Below are 20,648 nucleotides of genomic sequence, written 5' to 3' on the forward strand. Positions count from 1 at the left end.
ACGCTTTAAAAAGCGTATAGTATTAATAATTGTCTGGCAGTCCTCCAAAAAATTAAAAGAGCTACCATACGATCCAGGATATCCACTTCTGGATATATATCCAAAAAAAGTGAAAGCAGGGGGACTCAAACAGATATTTGTATACCCATGTTCATACCAGGATTATTCACAACAGCCAAAAGGTAGGACATCCCATGTCCAATGATGAATAGATAAGCAGAATGTGCTGAATACAAACAATGGGATATCCTTCCAGCCTGAAAAAGGAAGGAAATTATGATACATGCTACAACATGGATGAACCTTGAAGATGTTACACTAAGTGAAATAAGCCAGTCACAAAAGGACAAATACTGTATGAATCCACTTATACGAGATCCCTAGAACAGACAAATTCAGAAACACAAGGCAGAACTGTGGATAGCAATGGCTGGGGGGAAAGGAGAATAGTGAGCTAGTGTTTAATGAGCAGAGTTTTAGGCTGGGCTGATGAAAAGTTCTGAAGATGGACGGTGGTGATGGTTGCACAACACTGTGAATGAACTTAATGCCACTGAATGTACACTTAAAATGGTTAAAATGGTAAATTTTATGTTATGCATATTTTACAAAAATTCTAAAAAAGCATATGATATTAATATCCCTCCTAGGTAATGTATTAATAACTTACCAAGCACTATATGCGTTGACATCTTACCAAGTACACTCTGGAGCAATGCCTTGGGTGAAAGATGAGGAAAATGGGAAATTTTCAGGTATTATGGTAGGCGGGACAGAAAGATTTATAGGGCAGGTAGGTCTTTAAGTTCCTTAAAAACTGCAGTGCAGCTGCACAAATCTCTTTACCCTGCCTGCATGTACAGAATCACTCTAGTTGTCAAGGGAGCACGAAAAAAAAACTTCAAGGTAAGAGGTGAGTTTGAAGGATGGGGGTGGGGGTGGTCATGGTGCCAGCAGAGGAGGAAATCAGAAAAAGGCTGGAGGGAAATCAGAAAAGCAACAGCAATAGCAAAACAAATAGAGAAGCTTGCTGAATTCACCTGCCAGAGTCCAAGCAAGAGTCTGATTAAATAGTTCAATGTCAAATCCAGATCTCTGCTAGAGCCCTGGGGGGCCAGGTGGCCCAAGCTCCTGCCAGGGGCTCCTGATGAGTGGGTGCTCAGGCAGGCACTCGCTCTCTCCCATTTACACACTATTCACTCCTTCACAGTTCTTCCTCCCATTGAATGAAAACCCATATCCAAGTCATTCGCTGCTGAGGCCTGTCCTCGTTCTGCCCTCTGAAGCAGTGCAGAACAATTCCATTCCCTCTGCTCTCTCTGAAGTATTTTCTGGTTTTCAGTCTTCTTTTTGTCAGAATTAACAACATCCTCAGCATTTTCGACTGTTCCTTGTCCTCTTGACTATGACTTCAAGACCTGAACTCCAGCCTTCAGATGTGGTCTGATTCGTACTTTTACCGTCCTTTAGCAGGACATGTTCTCCAATTACGGCTGCTGTCAAACCCACTGTAATTATGACTACAAATGTCTGACTCCCATGTTAGACTGTAAACTACTTAATGGTTCATGTGCAAAGGACCTGGGGGATTATTCATTTCATTGCTCGTTAGTTCAACCCATTGGATCCCAAGATCAACACATGAAACATATCCTAAGTGGAAGATAAATAACATTTGTTAAGTACTTAATCTGTTTTAGGCACTTTGGGAGATGTTTTACATACATAATTTCATTTAGTCCACACATTAACCTCATGTTAGATGTATTACTTTCTCCACCACATTTATTAAGAAAGTCAGCCTGAAGTTCACACCAATAAGAGGAATCAAGTCCAATGCATCTGACACCAAAGCCTGCAGGCTTTCCACAACGGTTCCAATTCAGTTGGGATACATTAGGCTTCAGAGGAAAGAAAACCCAATTCAGACTGGCTCAAGTAAACACTAAAAACAGTTAAGTGACAACATCCAAAGGTGAAGGAGCTTCTGGGTTGGCAAGGCCAACCGCTCAACATTGTCAAGGATGCTGTTTCTTCTGTATCTCCTTTGCCACACACAATGTTGTCTCTTTTCCATTGCAGACTACCCTTAACAGTAACAGCTGTGGCATGCCCCTTTGTCATGGTCAGCAAGAAAGACTGGTTCTCTTTTAAGAGGAGGGAAAACTTTACTAGAAACCTTTAGCAAGCCATTCCACATATCCCATTGGCTAAGAACAGTGGTTGCTGGCAAGGGGGGTTGAATTACCCTTCCCTGGCCTAGTCATACTTAGCCCTTGAGTTGGGATGGGTTCCACGAACTCATGTCCTGATGCTCAGTGTCCCAGGACGGGGAGTCCACCACAGTTGTGCCACTCTCACTTCCACTGAGAGCAACAAAGTGGCACGTGCAGACATAGTGTGAGTGGTGGGGATCCAGACTCAATTCCTGTCCTCGTGGGGCTTCCAGTCTAGTGCAAAAGATAAGCACTGCACAAGTATCACAGGAGCGATGCACATTACAGAAGAGAAAGTACACACAGCACAGGGAAAACACAGGGCCAGCGAAATCGCTAAGTCTCAGTGGTCCTGGGAGGCCTCTGAGGAATGATGGTTCCAGAAAGACTTGGAGGACGCTGGGCAGAGGGAAGAGCACATGTGAAAACCAGAGTGGAGAATAAATTGTACAACATTAACACTAGACCTTTAAGTCCTTGGGACACCTCCCAACCAGAGACCAATCATTTTATCAGGCATTTATTTATGCATGCATTTGTTTTACAAATATCTACCCACAGCAGATGAGAACATGTATGTATCACTGGCAGAAAGGACTTACCTAAGAGATGATTAATCTGTGAATCAACTAAGCCTTACACTTTCCCCCTCTTTCTCATTTGCCATCCAACTATTTATTTGAACTTCCACTGGAGTCTGCCCCCTGCCAAAAAAGGTGAATTTCAAACCACAGGTAGTACATTTTGCTATCTCTACTGTTTGTGGAGAGGAGGAGGGGGGAGGAGGAGAGGAGAAAGAAAGACAAAGAAAGGAAAGGAGGAAGGAAGGGAAGAAGGAAGGAAGGAAGAAAGGAAGGAAAATTTTGGAATTATTAACTTAAAATGAGGTTTTCAGACTGTAAGTAAATTTCAGTGATTTTTGTTCTTTTATTATGTGTTTCCATGGATAGGTCCAACAGCTTCTGATTTCAGTCTCAGCACACACACAAGCTGACTGTGTCAGGAGGAACTCACACTGAAGGAGAAAAGGCACAAGCCGCTTGACAACAGAATTTGGGAAACAAAGCATACAAATTCCATTCAGCTTTTCTAAAAAACATTCTATCCAGGATAGCAATAAATTTTACTTCAAGGAGAATTATTTCTTTTTATTACTTTCTTTTCCAAAACTTTTGGCTCTTTTCAAATCAATCAATAATCATCAGATGGAGCATTCAGTCTGATAAAAAAAAAAAAATCGAACTGCCTACTGAACTGTCAATAAAAGAAGGCCTGAGAACAGTACGGCTCTTGCCATCAGGACACCTATATATTTTTTCATTTATTTTGGCAGTAGAAACTCCACCTGGACAATGATGCATAACTTGCACACTGTGAGTATTTGATAAATATCAAAGCAATAAGAATAGGCAGGGGGAAAAGGGAAAGCATTCAGGCTGCACTTAAATGTTGTTAATCAGCCCTCCTCATGGCTTGAGCTCAGGTGCTTCGAGGCCAGGAGACTGGGTTGCTCCAACAGGGCCAAGTGCATGCAGCTCTAGGCCCCGGCCGAGGGTGATGGTGATTAGTCTGCAACCAAGCCCAGCCTGCCCTCTGCCCTCACTTGCTTCCTCACAGCTAGCTACTCCTTCTCCTACAGGGCCTGCTCCGATGAAGCCTTGTTCTCAGGATGGGATCTGATAAACTTATTCTATTGGTCAGGACTTTCTGAAGCAAGCGGCAAAAAAAATGCCTCCAATACTGGCTTCTATCACCAAAAGGGACTTTAATGGCTCAGGCGGGTGCTTTCAGGTCAGGGATTTTGCTTCAGAGCTTGCTGGAATTAAGCCCAAGGAACACCCTCAAGGCAGCTTCCTCTCCACCTCTCAGTCTCGAGGACTTCACTTTTGGCCCTATGTGGTAAACCCTGGACACACTGGGCTCCCCAGGCAGGACGGCTGCAGCAGCGCTGGCCTCACCTCCACTCAAGTGAGCACAAAAGAGCCTTTCTCTCACAGAAGTCCGGAGATTCACTCTGATTGAACTGGCTAATGTCATGTGTCCTGGCCTAAGCCAATCACTGTGGCCAGCGGAATGCAACTCACTGATTGCTGGGCCTTGAACCCCAGACTCCTGGGGGCTGAAACCACACCTAGATGATGTGGGCTGGAACAGAAATCAGGAACTGACCTCTGAAGAAGAAAAAAACAGATGCTTTGTGGTAAACCACAAATGTCCTTTATACCCATTCACATTCCTCCCAGGATTATTTCCATTCTTGCAGGAGACAAAGCTGTAATACAAAAGAGGCTCAAAATGTTCTCTAATTGTGGCATTTCCAGTGCTCTGCCGAGGAAGGCCTTGGGTGGTACTGCTTCCTTCCCTTGCCAAGCCACCTGCCCTAGTGTGTACCCAGGCACACCGGGCCTCTTTCCTAACATAAGCAAACATATGACATGACTGCTTCACATGTAAACCTCTACCAGAAAACCAGCGTGTTGATGTGATTGCTATCCACACAATTATCCCCATTAGTATATGAGATGGATATGCACAGGATTATCTACCTCGATACTTAAAGTGATTGATACCCATGTGATTATCTGCCATGAAGACACGCCCTTCCCTGCTTCTAATGCAATTACCATCTTCCATATTGATGGAACTGATGCCCTCGTGATGACTTGCTTCAGATACACATGTGATTGATGCCCGGGCAATTACCTAACACAATGATATGCCAGTGATTGATGCCCATGTGATTATCTGCTAGGAAGATACCCGTGCAAATGAAAACTGGCAAGGCTTGTAAGCTCTAATAATTACCCTTACCAGCAAGCCAAAACCAATGGCTAAGACTTAAGGCTCTTCTTTAAAAATAAAAAAGCCACCCATACACTGTTAAGTGAGTATGTGTGTATGAGTGTAAATGAGAGAGATCCATCATTTTGTGGTATTTAAAGTAAACATGGAAAAGGACTATAAAAAATGAAATAAAATAAATGTCAAAGTCCTTTTCAGCTCTAAAATTCTCAGATTCTGGAGTCTAATGATAACTGAAAAAGTGTTACTGATTTCACAAAAAATAGCAAAATATTTACTCCACCACCAATTTGTGTTTTAATTCATGAACTTCAGTTCACAGTGACTTTTTTGCCCTTTGGTGACCCTATAAGGAAACCAGGAGAAGGGAATTACTGATGCAAAAAACTACGTACAACCAACGCTGGGGCGCTGACACGTAAATCAGCAAGGCCACATTTCTAATTCCAGAGCGTGTGCCGGTATTACAGACAAGGCCACACTCAGCTTTACCTCCCAGCCTCCATTACTCTTCTTAAAAAGAAACAGTGTAAGTAATAGCGTGTTTGGTCATTTATCTTGCTCCCTTTTCCCAATTCACTATTCTGACTTTTGAAAAAGCATGTAATATCCCCATAGAATTTGATGATTTTCTTTGTTATTGTCAAAAAATGCTAATCCATGAAGAGAACCTTCCTGGGTAATGTTAATTCAGCTGCCTGTTTTATAATAGGATTATGTTTTCCAGGATTTAAAAATCCCACTTGTTAGCTACCAAATAGACTTCTACAACAGCTATAAAATCTAATTTAATCCCTACTGGCATTAACGAAATAGCTGAGGTACAATTTATGTCTAACTACACTTAACACCCTACAACCTCCAATAAATATGTAACATTTCTTTTGAAGTTACAAAAAAGGAAACTGTTCAGTGGGGTTACTGGAGTCTCATGGGTCCAATCATGCAATATCTCCAAGGCAGAACAAATGTTGTTTACATACGGTAAGGATTATGGGGAAAGTTTATTTAAACAGATTAATCCATGTTTACATGTATTAATGCTCCCTTTCCATCATGCAAATGCAAGTTAAAATGATCTTCATTTCTTTCATTTGAAAATAATTACAGGGGGTAGTCAACTACTTGGTCTCTTACCATTTAGTTTAAGAACCTAATTAGGTTAGAATAAATTTCAGAATAGAACGCTACACCAACCTCGAGGTAGAAGGCTAACACTATTTCACTTTACAAAGGGGGAGGTCATTTTTTTGGAGGGCAGGTGAAGATAAGGGAAAGGGAGGGGGCCCCAAAATGATCATGTGGGTCAGAGAGAGTGGTAAGCAGATTCCCTTTTGTCTTTGGCTGTTCATTCCTGTATCATCCTCTTTTCACAAATGGAGCTGAGTCGGCGTTAAAGGGCCTTCTGGGAATGTAAAATTTAAGCGCGGTGAAATAGAGACATATTTCTTCTCCCGCCCCTACCCACCCCTCCTCCTTCAGACAGGTGACTATCAGGAAGCTTATGGTAGGCCAGATGGGAACAGAGATATGCCGGCAAATATTGTTTCAAGATGAAGGAGAGGAAAACAAGGAGGCTGACATGTAACATATCAAAGACTATCCAGGCACTGGGAAGTTGAACATGAATCTCAGGGCAGCCCAATCTCTTTAAAGATGCAAATTGCAGTCAAACACAGAAAACAGTAGGGTTCTGTTTATCCTTTCACAAAGGGTGCAAACTGCTAATCAGGCTCCATTGCTGGGCTGGCCACTTTGTTTATCAATAAACAGGAAGACACTTAGACTATAATTTTCCTGCCTAATACTGGTAGCCAAAAGGAAATGCTGGCAGCTTGGTAGTACTGAGTTCCAGTTGCATCAAAACCCAATTATTATTGTAATAATGTATGGGTGTTTGCAAGTTGCACAGGCGTGCTACACATGTCCCAAGAATCATGTGAAATATATTGGCAGAGAACAAGCTTGGTGATACACGGACTAAGGGGAGCTGTCAAAATAGGCTGGTCCTCCAAGGGCTCAGCTGTGGAGTGTTGTTTAAAAACACACACACTGGAGTTAACATGGCAGATACAGACGTCTTCTACATGTTAATACAACACAACAAGAATATGGTTTGACTAAAATCAAACAACCCATAGGCTCTGAAATGGGAAATTCGACTGGAATATGCTGTAATGGCCACTGCAAGCTCTGTTACCCCAGAACACTGGTACACCCTTTAAAAGAGATGTTCAGAGTTATTTTCACGTCAGTGGAGCTCCCTTCCTAAGAAACTATAAGATCCCAAATCTAACATGTAATAAAAATTTAATCATACATGTGTTTAAGCATTCAAATTGTTCAAATCATGACCTTAGTTCTTTGTTTCATTTTGTCTGTACAGATGCATCATAAGAGATTAAAATACACTCCAAGCTTCAGACAGCTCCCAAGATAGGGCATGGCAAATATAAAATACAAAGGGACTATAATTTCCACAACACGGTGCTTCTACTAATGTTGAAATAATACATGGGTTAATAACAGTTTTCATTATATTGATCACATGTAACTCACTTATTCATCAAATGTTTGCTGAGCATCTACTACGTACCAGGCACTACAGTAAGCGGTGGGATACAATGGAACCCTCTTCACAAAGCTGACAGTCTAGCAGGGACGCAGACGTGGGACAAGTCATTACGCTAAGGTGTGATGACTGTTACAACAGGGTAGGTGAGCCGCTCACTTTTATGTGTACTGAAGCAGTCTTCACTGCTCTGTCTGGCTCTCCAAGGTGCCAACCCACAGCAACCTACCCTAGCAACTTGAGGTAGGGAACTGTGACTCAATTCTGCTAGAATTGAAAATTCAGCATTTGCTGAAAATGAAAGATCAGCGGCTTCTGTATGGCTCTCCTGATAATTCTCATTAGCAAGTGTGGTGACCAAAGTGCAGCATAGGGTATGAACTGCGTGGCTTTCCCACTTGTGAGTTGTGTGCCTTGAGCAAGTTGGTTAACCTCTCTGTACTCCACTCTCCATATCTGAAAATGGGGATAATAATAGAACCTCTCTTACAGAGCTGCTAAGAGTATGCAATAAATTAATCCACGCAAAGCAGTTAGAAATAGTGCTGGCACTCAGAAAGTACTACATACTCATTAAATGTTGTCTAGTTATCAGTCTTAGACCACCTTCAGCACCATGGTCAGCTCCAAGGCCTGGTCCTCTTTGGAAAGGCAGAGGCAGAAAGAACCGATTGTGAGAAAGTGCCTTCCACCCAGGAATGAGTCAAAATTCGTGGAGGCCATTGTCATCCCAACAACTCAGGAGGAGGTGTGATAATGCCCATCCCCCCATCTGACCCTCAAAGATGAAGACGTATATGTGCAGTATGTCTCCAGAGGAAATACAGAAAAACCCAGTCAGTCGTGGCTCTTGGTCCAAAGAACTATGACTGCCCCTACCACTGGGAGTTCTTAATCTGGTTCTCCCTAACTCTGCTATGTCTTGACTCCAAACTTGGGGTCTTCAGACCCACTTCAAGCTCCCTTTGCTCTCACAGCCTATTTAGAATAGGTTTTTAATTTACTGGCCATAACTGCCTACGTTGCCTTCCCCCATGCATCTATTTATCCACAGCTCTAGGAAAAACAAGCTCTTGACACCCCTGTGCCCTGAAGAACTGCACCAGTTGGGCCAGACTTTCAGCCTTCCCCTGCTTCTAGGAAGGGGGATTAGATGGTGTGGGTGAAAGGCTTAGTGGAATGCCCTTTTGCTGCTCCACCTAGCTTTGTTCTTCTATGCTGGGAGGCTCCACGAATTCACCCTGCCCTGGAAAAACTTGAGGAGTCTCTGGGGAGCCCACGTTTATCTCAGTTTAGCCTCCTAGCTCATCTTTCTCTCTTGACTTTTGCTCTTCTGACAGATGCCTAGGGAGGTCTTTTTGGTCTAGTTATCCAGAGCTAATCAATATTTTGCCAAGAATATGCTACTGCTTAGACTAGACCTGGATGGGAATTCACAGCACAAGTGCTAACTTTTGAGGGCTAATTTCTGATCAGTGAATGGCTAGCACAGTTGTATCAAATGGAAGAAAAATTGCAAAAACGTTAGAAACAGAGAGCATATCTTTAGTAGAAGGCAGGCTACGCCTTGGGTTAATTCTTGACTTTACATTTGCTTTTGACTAAGCCACACTTTTCTTTTCCCTTTAAAACACCATCTTTCTCAACTTACATAACAGGTATAGAATAAGCATTAAATATTACCACCCTGAGAAGCTCTGATGTACTTGAAAATATATGGCAAAAGTAGGATATTATTTCTTAACTGTCTCTCTAAATCAGAATTTTAAATTCTGCCTTAAAATATATCCACTAACCTGTTATTGAAAACACGGGGGCATTTAATACTTTGGTATGAACTGTGGCCACTAAATAAGAAAATTTGAAAAAATACTATTATTTGATATCAAGCATGTTGCACTGCAAGATTTCATGCCAGTATCCCCTTTATTTTAGAGGTGGCTACAGGTTCTTGGTTCTTTAGTCACAGAGACTGAGCACACTGAAACCTCTTAGGCTTCTTTTATGAAAATTACCTGTGGTTCTCTGATTTGAAAAGACAGATTTTAATTGGTAGCCAAACTTGGAATAAGAAAGTTTAATGGTTTTCACTATAGTCTCCAAGCTATTTCTTACTTCATTTCAGAGGAAATGGCTACAGTTCCCACTTTTATAAAGTCTCAGTTCATTTAAGCTGAGTTCCTTTCTTTCCATTTTAATTTTGAACTTGGGCTCAAAGATCTGCTTTATTTCCTAGGCCTGGGCTTTCCATAGTCAGGTGTATCATGTTATAGATAATACTGTCTTACTTAATTGGATTTCTAGAAATTGCTGGAAAAGACAGAACTGGCAATTTCAAGCTTGCACCTTTTTGTAAAGAGATTTTGCTGAGCTCATTAAATGGAAATTGCTGACTATTATGACCCTAATAGAGATATTTGAATCCTTGCTCTAAGAAGATGCCAGGTTTGAAGAAAAGAACAATGAGGGGGAAAAAAGATGGGCTTTTTGTTTTTTACCAATTACTCCACAAAAGGGAAAGGTTTATTTAAGGGTGTGAAGGGTATAAAGAGATTAATAAAAGACTAAAAGTACTTTACTACTTTGATGAAAACTTGGGTAGGTTTTTATATCAGAACCTTTAAGGATCAAAAAGACCTTGCAGAGTTCCTAAGCACAGTTCAGCTCTCCATACTGTTCCCAAAAGACTCACAGATACCCCAATTTCTATTGAAGAAATATCCTAAGCTCTCAAGTCTTTTAATAAAAGCAAGGTCCCTGGGAGAGGAGCCTTCCCATCCTAATTTCACACCTCTATTGAAGTGGAGTTAGCTCCCCATGCCCTGTATACATTTAATCATTCATTGCACGTCAGTCAGCTTTTTTCCTGTGGGGAGAATACACCTCCTAGCTACTCTACTAACTAATTTTAACCAAAGTGACAGCACTAGGGCATTTAAATTTTAACCAAGTGGATTTGCAGATGCATATGGTAAGTATAAATGGGGGTTTAATGTCTACATACTTTGTGTGTGTGTGTGCACACGCATGCACAAAAGAAAGTCAAATGAGAGAGCACATATTCAAGAGAATAAATATGCTCAGGGTAGAAAAAGAGCTTCTATCTGTGTGGCAATAAAAGGCATTATAGAGGAAGTCAAAAGTTAACTGGTTTAAAGTAACAAGTGTCAGGAAATCATATTTATATTAATCAAAGATTAATAACAAGTCAATAATCTTGATTGAAATTTGGTGTTTCTTAATGAGCAACTCACACTTGCAAATGCAGTAACTCCCAGGTTCTGCAGAGTCTGACAGGTAACTAGAGGAGTCCTGGGATGAACTGCTGTTTGTGAAGAGTGCTTAGAAAGTGGCTCACTGTGGGTGCACAGTCGCATTCCCTTCGTCTCTGCAGTGTTGCCTCCAATTGTCTCTCTATAATCACTATCCTTTAGGCCTCACATGTGTCCTGATATCCAAGATGGATGGAGGGAGCAGAAGCAGTTAAAGAACATGGCCCAGTGGGGGTTATCCTGTGGAGTTTCTGAAGCACTGACTGTTGCTCAGAAGGCAAATGGCTTCCCCTTGCTTTTCGTGGTCAAGAGCAGCTTCGACAAGACAACACTCCTGGCAGCCCTAGGTCCTCTGCATGCAAAGCAGGTGGTGGTGAAGGGAGCTGCTGCACCAACTCCCATTGACCAGAGCTCCCCTCCAGTGCCCAGGGTGGCTCTCAGACACCTCAGCTCTAGGCAGTCCTCCTTCCTCTGTTCACCATACCTGAGAACATCGCTGTACATGGAGTTGCTCAGGACCCAGATCCCAGCCCAGTTCTTCCTTGCTCTGAACTGTTAGGGGGAGGGGAGTGCCTTCACAGATTTGCCCACCTTCCTCCATCCGTTTCTTACTCTTTTTCTGCCAAGTACTCAGCACAGAAATGCAAAGTATCCTTCTTTATCTTTCTTTATGGCTTTTGTTTTAAAGCCTGTTTTGTCTGATGAAATGCAAAGTAAAAATCTATTGCTTAGCTGCTTAAGAAGGATAATTTTCTCTTCAGTTTCCTGAGGGAAAAAATAAGTAAGATCTTTCTAGGATAGCTGTTTCCAGCCCCCTAGTGTTAAGAAATCTCTGAGGGAGCTTGAAAGAAAACATGGTATTTTGCTGTGTCTAGGGTCTCTTCTTTGTCTACCATAGTTGAGGAAGAAGGCTAAAAAAAAAAAAAAAAAAAGAAGCAAAATTGGCAAACTCCATGACATTTAGAGCAAAAACCTATCTGTGTGAATATATTACCCTAGGAGAGTCAGAAATCTAAGGTTTGAATCAATATTGGTAAACCCTGGCATTCTAAGCAATCATCAGTGACTTGAATTGATACATCAGACTCCTGGCCAGGAGTACAGCTAAGACCACTGCTATTTAGACATCTGTCAAATACTCATATAGCACTTACTATGTGCCAGCAACTGTTCTAAGCACTTAACAAATACCCACCCATTTAATATAATTCTGTAGAGGTAGATACTATTATTACCATTATTACCTTTATTTGACAGAAGATGAAACTGAGTCATAGAGAGGTGGGGTAATCTGTGCAAGGTTCTACTGTTAGGACAAGATGATATCAGAATCCAGACAAAGACAGTTTGGCACCAAAATCTATGTTCTTGACCATCAAATTATGTTCCTCTGTATGAACATGCCAAATATCCATTCTCCAAAACTCTATTCCTTTAAACATGACCCCACTGCTTTCTTTTTTTAAAGAACAATATTTACGTAGCACATGCAAGTTTACAAAGTGCTTTTCTACTTGAGCCGCACAGCTGGCCCTGTGGTGGGTAGTGCAGGTTTCACTATCACCAATCTAATGGGACAGATAAGGACACAGAGGCTCATGAGATCATAGGACTCAAGTTCCCTGGATAGTTAGTGTTAAAATTGGGCAATTTAAATGGATCTTCTGTTGTCAAGCCCTCTATCCCTCCCACTGAACCGGGTTCCTGGTCTCAAATCAAGTTGCCCACGAGTTACATCCCAGATTTTATTAGCTTAGGTTCGTATAGAAAAGCTTTCCTTGAATCATAATTCAGAGTTTCTCCTTTTACTTCCTGAGGATCAATGTAAAATCTTCATATATCCCTGCTCTTTACAAATCAAATTAGGAAAAAAAAAATCAGAGTATGTTTGTGTATGTTGCTTCTGTCCTTTAGAGGGGAACCTTCTCTCAGGAGCTATGAGAAGGTGTGCTCACCCAAATAAGGAAACATATCAAGATATTAAAAATCAGAGAATATGGACAACAGGACATCCAATGCAAGAGAGAGGTGAAGTGAGTTCCCCGGTGAAAGGGAGAGTCCAGGATTCCAACTGTGCTGCAGGCCTGAAGGCAAGTAATTCAGACATGAGGGGATCAGAAGAGTCAAGGAGAGGTTTCCCCAAGAAGATGAAACTGATAAAATACCAGCTGCTTCTAAACATATTAAGAGGAGACAATTAGGAAAGAGGTGGGTGTTAATTAGTGACAAATGAATAGAAAAATAAGCCATGGGGAAAAAACATAATTACGAACTCCAGGGGAAACAACAGGTTGGCAGAAAAGGAAAGGTGATAAGTTTACTAGCACATGACTCAACTCTAATCGTTTTCACACTGAACACCAATCTCATCAAAGTTACATATAATTGTACTGGGACAGCTGAAGGATGGGAAATGTCCACAGGTAATGGGGATAGAGTGGTAGTGGGAGGAGAGATAAATCCCATAGCAGGGAGGCAATATCATGCTTGAAATTGAGAAAATAATTCAAAAAGAGCATTATTTAGATATGGGAGTAAATACTATAAGAATAAGGTAGAAGAGATAGAAGGGATTATCTCTGGAGAGGGGAAGTGGAATAATGATTAAGAGCTCCATTATTTCATAACTATTTGACTCTTTATGTGTAAAAATAAATTTTAGACCAATTTTTTAAAGTTCATAAAACAAAGATTTAAAGGATGGGTACTTTACTTTTGGCAATATGGCAGACCACATTCTCTGAAGGGCCATCAACTATAAGACGGATACATTTCAACAAAAGTACTTTTTAATGCATTACTGGGCTCATAAGAATGTAAGGGAATCTTCCACAGGTCAATGTAAAGCAACAGCAACAAAAAATGAGTTGCGTTCTGATTTATGAGTGAGAAAAATAAGAAAGCTAGAAACCAAATACCTATAACAGAACTGGTATTAGGATACTAGCCTGAGACCACAGCGAAGTTGAGGAGAATAAACCAAGACTCCAGATTAGGAATGCCCCTGACTCCCAGCAGAAGCAAATACAAATTCTCTTTAGAAGAAAATCTTCCTACTCTACGCCCTTGGGATCCCCAAGAAATAATTCCAATTAATATGGGTTCATACCATGAGTTTGAGTCATTGAACAACAAGCAATTTAGATGCAAAAATACTAAAATTAACAGATTCAGAATGTCCTAAGCAGTTACGAAAAATAATCAAATAGAATTTCTAGATATGAAAAATGTAATCATTAGAATTAAAAACTCAGAGGATGGATTAAATAGATTAGACACAACTGAAGAGAGAATTTAAAAAGTGTTGATTAGTTACGAAGAACTAACCCAGGATGTGGCACAGAGAGACAAAGAGATGGAAAATATGAAAAGATAGTAAGAGACAAGGAGGATACAACGAAAACTTCCTAATATGTCTACTTGGCATCTCTGAAGGAAAGACTAGAAATAATGCACTAGAAGTGATATTTGAAGGCTAATAGTAGAAATTTTATAGAACTGATAAAAGACATGAATACACAAATACATGAAAAACAACTTACACCAAACAAAAGGAAAGAAGGGGAGAAAGGAGGGGAGGAGGCACACATCAATGCCTAGGTGGTATTTTAGTAAAACTTCAGTACACCAAAGACAAAAAGATCTTAAGAATAGCCAAAGAAGAAAAGGCAAGTCACCTTGTTTTTAGACTAACAGTGGAGTTCTCAATAGCACTAATAGCAATCAGAAGGCAATGAAATAATATCTCCAAAGTTCTGATAGCAAATAAGTATCAATCTAGATTTGTCTACCCAGCCAAACAATGAAGACATTTCAAATAAACAGAAACTATGAGTTTTCTATCAACAAACCTTTACTATAGGGAAATTCTGAAGGAAGAACATCAGCAAAAAGAGAAGACACCCCAGAAAGTCTGAGATGCAAGAAGGATAAATGACCAGTGGGAGTGAAAAAATATGTAGGTTAATCTAAATAAATACTATGTATATAAAATAATGATAGTAACAATATAAGATTCATGGGGTTAAAAAGATATAATTTGTGCTGAAATATGGGGCAAAAATAACATAAATTGCAAGGAAGATGATTGGATTTAAAGCTTTCTAAAATTCTTGTTTTGTCCAGGAAGAAGTACAGGTTAGTTTTAGGCTTTGTTAGGTACACTTGGTAAAACTTCAGAAGTAATCAATAAAAATTAGAAATACAGTCATAACTTCTAAACTAAGAAAGGAAAAAATGGACTAAGAAAATAAATTTTTTAAAAATCAAATAATTTTTAAAAGGCAAGAAAAATGAGAAAAAGACACATAAAATGGGTGAGGAAAAATATAATGGTATATTTAAATCTAAATTTATCAGTAACTATATTAAAAGTGGGTGGATTAATGTTCCAGTTAAAAGACACAGAATGTCCACAGGAATATAAAAATTTTTTAAAAATTTTAATAGTACGAGATATAAGTATATGGAAAAGTTGAAAGCAAAAGGCTGAAAACAATACACTGGGCAAATACTAACCAAAAGAAAGTTAGCATATTCATATTAGACCACATAACTTTAAAGCAAAAAGCATTATAGGGGATAAAGAGGATCAGTGCATAATAATAAGTGATTCAATATACCAGGAGGATATAATAATTCTAAATTTGTATACACCTAGTAACACAGGCTCAAACTGTCAGCAGCGAAAATTGATAGAACTACAGGGAGAAATTGGCAAATCTAAAACTTGTTAAGTTCTTCCTACTCAAGCTGCGGTGGGTGGACCAACTCTTAACCCACAAACTCTCACCATGACCATGCCATTAGGAGGTTAGTACAAAGTGGGGAACATGAGTTTAGAAACTTCTATAGCACTTGACATTGCTGCAACACCCAAGCAGTGTTTAATTTTTAGAGCAATTCATTTTGTATTTTATACAAGTATTGGTCCACAACAGTTTTGAAAAAAATTTTTTAAAATGGAACAAAGTAACAACAGTAAGTAAAAATAACCAAGCTCGTCTTCACCATAGAGAGTTTGAGAAGCACTCTTTTGTATCTCACGGATCAAGCAAGAGATCAAAATGGAAATTAAAAAATCCTTAGAACCAAATGATAATAAAAAGTATGTGTTCTTGTAGACTTATCTTGTTAGATTACAATTTACTTTTTTTACCTGTCTAACCACCAGCCTTTGACTCCTCTGGTTGGGAACCATGTAACCATCCTTGTTCCCCTTCTGCTTATCACAGTGTCTGGCTGAGTAGGTACCCAATATTTAGTCAAATAGTATTTACATTTACATATTTAAACTTAAACACTAAATACATTTAAATATTTACTCAACTGAAGTAGCAGCCCTGGAACATGCCTCTACCTATTCCACTCCTACCTTCTTGGCCTCACCCAGTGTCCTGGAGACTCACCAGAAATCTGTGCACTACTTGGCTTCTTTTCGCTGTGTCCCAGCAGGCAGTGGCTTAGACAGCCCTGCACCTCCTCATGCATTTTAACAGTGAAAAGGAGAAGATAAGACGGGAGTGGAAAAGGTCTTTTCATCATCCATGCTTGGGAAGGTGAGCTACTAGTGCCATCCTTGACATGAAGGAGCTACTTAAACACAAATTGGATTAACAGGACAGGATTAGAGCCTGCTGGAAGGCATTACATACTTACAAACTGCTCTGTGGAAGCGCCTCTTGTTTTCATTACAGGCCTATACTCTACAGAATCACTCAAATGAAATATGGAATTAGTTAATTACTAAAAAAAAGAAATAAAATGAAATGAGATATAAAGTGAAGTGACTAAGTTTTAATAATACCAAGGAAGTTGAATTAGGCACTAATAGTTCAGTTTAGCAAAACTATAACTATGTCATCTGAAACAAGTTTTAATATGGTAAGAAATAAAATCACTAAAATGGTCTCTATCCCCTCCCATCAAGAGGAATAATATTCAAACAAGAAATATGATTAAAAGTTGACTTCAAGAAAGAAAAAGAGAGTATGAGCTATGTGAGAAGTTTCAGAATTATCTGAATATTTCAAATGAACTAAAGTCCCTAGTTTAAATATATTAAAATCCCAAGACACTGAAAGAATTTGTAGATGTGAACACGGAACTCCTGTTGGTAATCTTTGAGAAACCATGGAGTATACAAAGGTGACAAAAAACAAAAAAAAGCCAAGAAAGGGGGAAAAGGTGAATTATGGACTACGCCAACAGGTAAGGCTGATTCCTGGGAAAAATTCTAGGAGATTCAAACTGTGGTTCTGTCATTTGATGGCACTGTGACCTTAGATGTATTTCAAAACTTTGCTGTAAGGAGGAAATGAGATAATTAAAGCAGTTACTATAGCACCTCTTACAAAGAAAACTCTCAGTAAATGGTAGCTACTCAGTAAACGGTACCATTTTTGTATCTCCAGCACTTCAAAGCAAAGGTGGTAACAACTAGACAGAGTGCTATCAGTAGACAGGGGTTCTTCAAAATCAAGTCTCATCTACTTAACCTCATTTTTTCTGGCGAGGTAGAGATGGGGGAGAGAGAAGCTACTGCTAGAGATGTAGATCAGGAAGGTATCCTCTTTTTGAAATGGCATTAGATAAAAATCTGTTACACTATCCTTGTAAAAAGACTTGGGTTTTAGGAGAGCTGGGTGACTGAATAATCATATTCACAGAATTGACTCATGAACTTGACCTCTCCATGCTTCAGTTTCCTTATCTGTAGGAGTATAATAATAGTAATTCACTGGGCTGTTATACAAATTATAGTCCTCAGAACAGTGCCTGGCATTTAGTCACCACTACATAATGTTTGTTAAATAAACTTGAACAGAAGTTTCTAGTGGCATGCTTGTGCAGCACTTGGCTCCAACCTCTTCAGAAACTTGTTAAATTTGCATACAGTGTGCTGGTCAAATTCTCAGTTGGTATAAATTGGATGATGAAATCAAAATCCAAAAGGACCCTGACAGGCTAGGGCTATGATATGAAAAATACGAGATAAAACTAAGTCCTGGGTAGAAATTTTAAGGGAAAAAATTGTTTTACAAGTACTAGCCTGGCTTGCCAGAATTCTCTTTGAATAAGGAAGAGAAATTTAGTTGACTGCAAGTTCAGCATGCATAAAACAGTATGCCTGGCAATTAATTCAAATTTTAGCTGCATTAAGAGAACTGGAATGTCCTGACTATCTGGACAAGGGCACTGTCTGGACAGAGATGCCAAGATGGCGGGCACAACCTGCCATCATAAATTCTTTTCTCCCTTTCCCCTCGTTAGGTTCTCCCTAAGTAGTGGCTCTGGGTATAAGGATGGGCTTCAGAACACAGATACACGGTAAGGAAACATGAGGTAGGAATGGACCATGTTTCCAACTCATCTGGGTAGCAGGAAATATCCTCAGGTGGGTATGGGAAGATGGCCTCAAGATTTGTAAAGAAATATAATTAGAAGTTTATCAGGGCATGTAATGGCTCACTGTGCTACACGCTAAAATAAATTCCCCTCTAATCATGATTACTACAGGATTTATCTAATCTATTTCCTATAGGAAATCAAGCTACTACCAGGCATCTTATCAAACTTATTCCTCGCAATAATCCCAGTACCTGACAAAAGTAGATTTTGTCACCCCACAGTATAGATAAGAAATTGAAGCAAAGAAGTAAAGTGAATTGCCCGGGGCCACGTAGAGCTGGAATTACAATTCGGTATCTAATCTCAGAGTGCCCTACATGAGTTTTGGAAGGGAGCATACTGGATTCACATAATGTCCTTCAAGAAAAGCCCTATTTACCTTAATCTCTGGGAGAAAGAAGCTTAATTGTATTTAATTTAGTGCATGTCAAAGATGTTGAGTAGACGCTTTAGATTCCACATGTTTATTCTAATCCTTTTCCAAATACTTGTAAAGCCTTGGTTTGACCGTTAGAAAGATGCTGAAAATTAACTTTAAAAAAAAAATTAAGGCAAATATTTGTTTGCTAGAATCTTCAAGGAAAGCAATTAATCAAGAAAGTTGTACAGTTACAACCACACCATTTCAGATCACCTAGGAAAACTATCCAAATAGGTACAAATCCAGACGGCCAGCAGCCCCTGTCCCCTCAGCCCCACAATCCATTCCCAGCCCAACCTCATTGTCTTAGGGACTGGATAGATAAAGGTCGAGTGAAAGCATGTTTTTAACTAAAAAAGTTCCATGCAAACATCAGTTATTGCTATAATGAATTATGTGTTTCACCTAATTATTGAACAAATATGTGTTCACTATAAAAACCTAAAAAGCAAAGTTAAGCAAACCAAAATGAAACAAAAAGCACCCACTATGTCACTACCCAGTAAGAAGCCTTTGTACCTGTTTACCAATTGGGTATTTTCTAAGGCTCATTTCTCTGGTCAGCCCATGAGGAAATCAGCCAAAAGCTGCAACTTTAAGATTCTCTGTGTAGCTTCCCTTTAACTAAGGAGGGAAAAGATTTTAGTGACTCATCCATTAAAGACTATCTTTCCTTTAATTGGCACTTGTCCCCAGAAGAGATAAGGCCACTATTCAATATACCTGGCAGTAAAAAGAAGAAAAAAATTCCTAACTGCACCTTATTCATCTGAAAAATTTACACCACAAGTCTAGGATTCAGTCATTTACTCGAACCAGCAAATATCTCAGCCAAACTGGATTGACTGTCTATCTCTTTATCTACACACACAGTCACATATACTGCAGGTCATGACTTTTTAAACAGATGTTGGTTGGATTCTTCCTGTCTCTTGCAGAAAAGAGACATACACATTCAGAACACATGTGAGGTCTGGTCAATAATATATTAGTAATCAACAAAAGGTGAATATGGTATATTCTTTCCAAATAGCGAGCAATGCTACCAGGAGAGCACAAAAGTCAATTCCTTTTTTTTCCCCCATTATAAGGAAAAATCTGTCATTACCTTTTTGTTCACAGCCACGCCATCCTCACAGTCGAGCACCGCACAGTCTACATTCAGGGCGGGAATCTTCCTTATTTTCTTTTCATCATTTCCAGGCACATAGAGCACTGCCCTCCGGGGAGTGTACTTGTGACTGGGTGAGGAACTATGTCCAAGCCTGGACACATCAGCTGCCAGAGAGGCTTTCCTATAGGAGACATGATTACAGTTAGTCCAAAATAGAATTTATTTACAAATTTTTGAAACTAGCCCTGTCCTTAATAGATGAAGCTGTATGTCATGAAAACCTCAGTTAAGGAAAGGTTAAAGCCCCAGCACACAGGTAACACCCTTGTGTTTTACTCCCCCAGGGTAAACAGCATCATCCTTTCAAAAATATGCCAGCTGCACTCTTCTTGAAAGCTCTCAACATTTGGTGGTTATCCTAAGTTAATGCTATCAAATACTTCACATGGTTATAACATTTTGCCATGATTAGTGTTCCTTGGGACAATATATCTAAAGAAACATCAGTATCTCTTTGGTGGCCTCCCAGTTGTGTATGGGTCCCCTCATTCTTTTTTGCAACCAACCCTAATAAAATCTAAAACTTGAGTCTGGGTCTTATTTTTTCCACAACAGAAACATTGTGCTCTGTGAGGTATGGTGAGATACAGATGGATTTTAAAAGTGTACATGCCTTCCAAGACACCTTATTTAATATAAAATATATTATGGCCAGATAATTGAAGAATGTCTGAAGTATCTGTCATTGTTTTGTATTGATTGAAAATACGTCATTTATCTAAAAAGGGGGAGAAACTATAATGCTGTAACAGCAACAATCTTATTTTATTTATTCACACTG

The 20,648-nt window shown here is 39.6% G+C and overlaps 1 protein-coding gene across 3 annotated transcripts in view; it reads right to left on the reverse strand.

The window, feature by feature from the left end:
- CLYBL (citramalyl-CoA lyase) overlaps positions 1–20,648 on the reverse strand; it is a 205,543-nt gene that overhangs the window by 76,340 nt on the left and 108,555 nt on the right. For all 3 annotated transcript variants that reach the window (XM_010980249.3, XM_031466268.2, XM_010980250.3), the window contains exon 2: positions 19,802–19,988. In XM_010980249.3, coding sequence (XP_010978551.1) covers positions 19,802–19,988 — 187 coding nt within the window. The remainder of the gene's footprint in view (positions 1–19,801; positions 19,989–20,648) is intronic.

Source organism: Camelus dromedarius, chromosome 13 (genome assembly GCF_036321535.1).
Source record: "Camelus dromedarius isolate mCamDro1 chromosome 13, mCamDro1.pat, whole genome shotgun sequence".
Classification (NCBI taxonomy): domain Eukaryota; kingdom Metazoa; phylum Chordata; class Mammalia; order Artiodactyla; family Camelidae; genus Camelus; species Camelus dromedarius.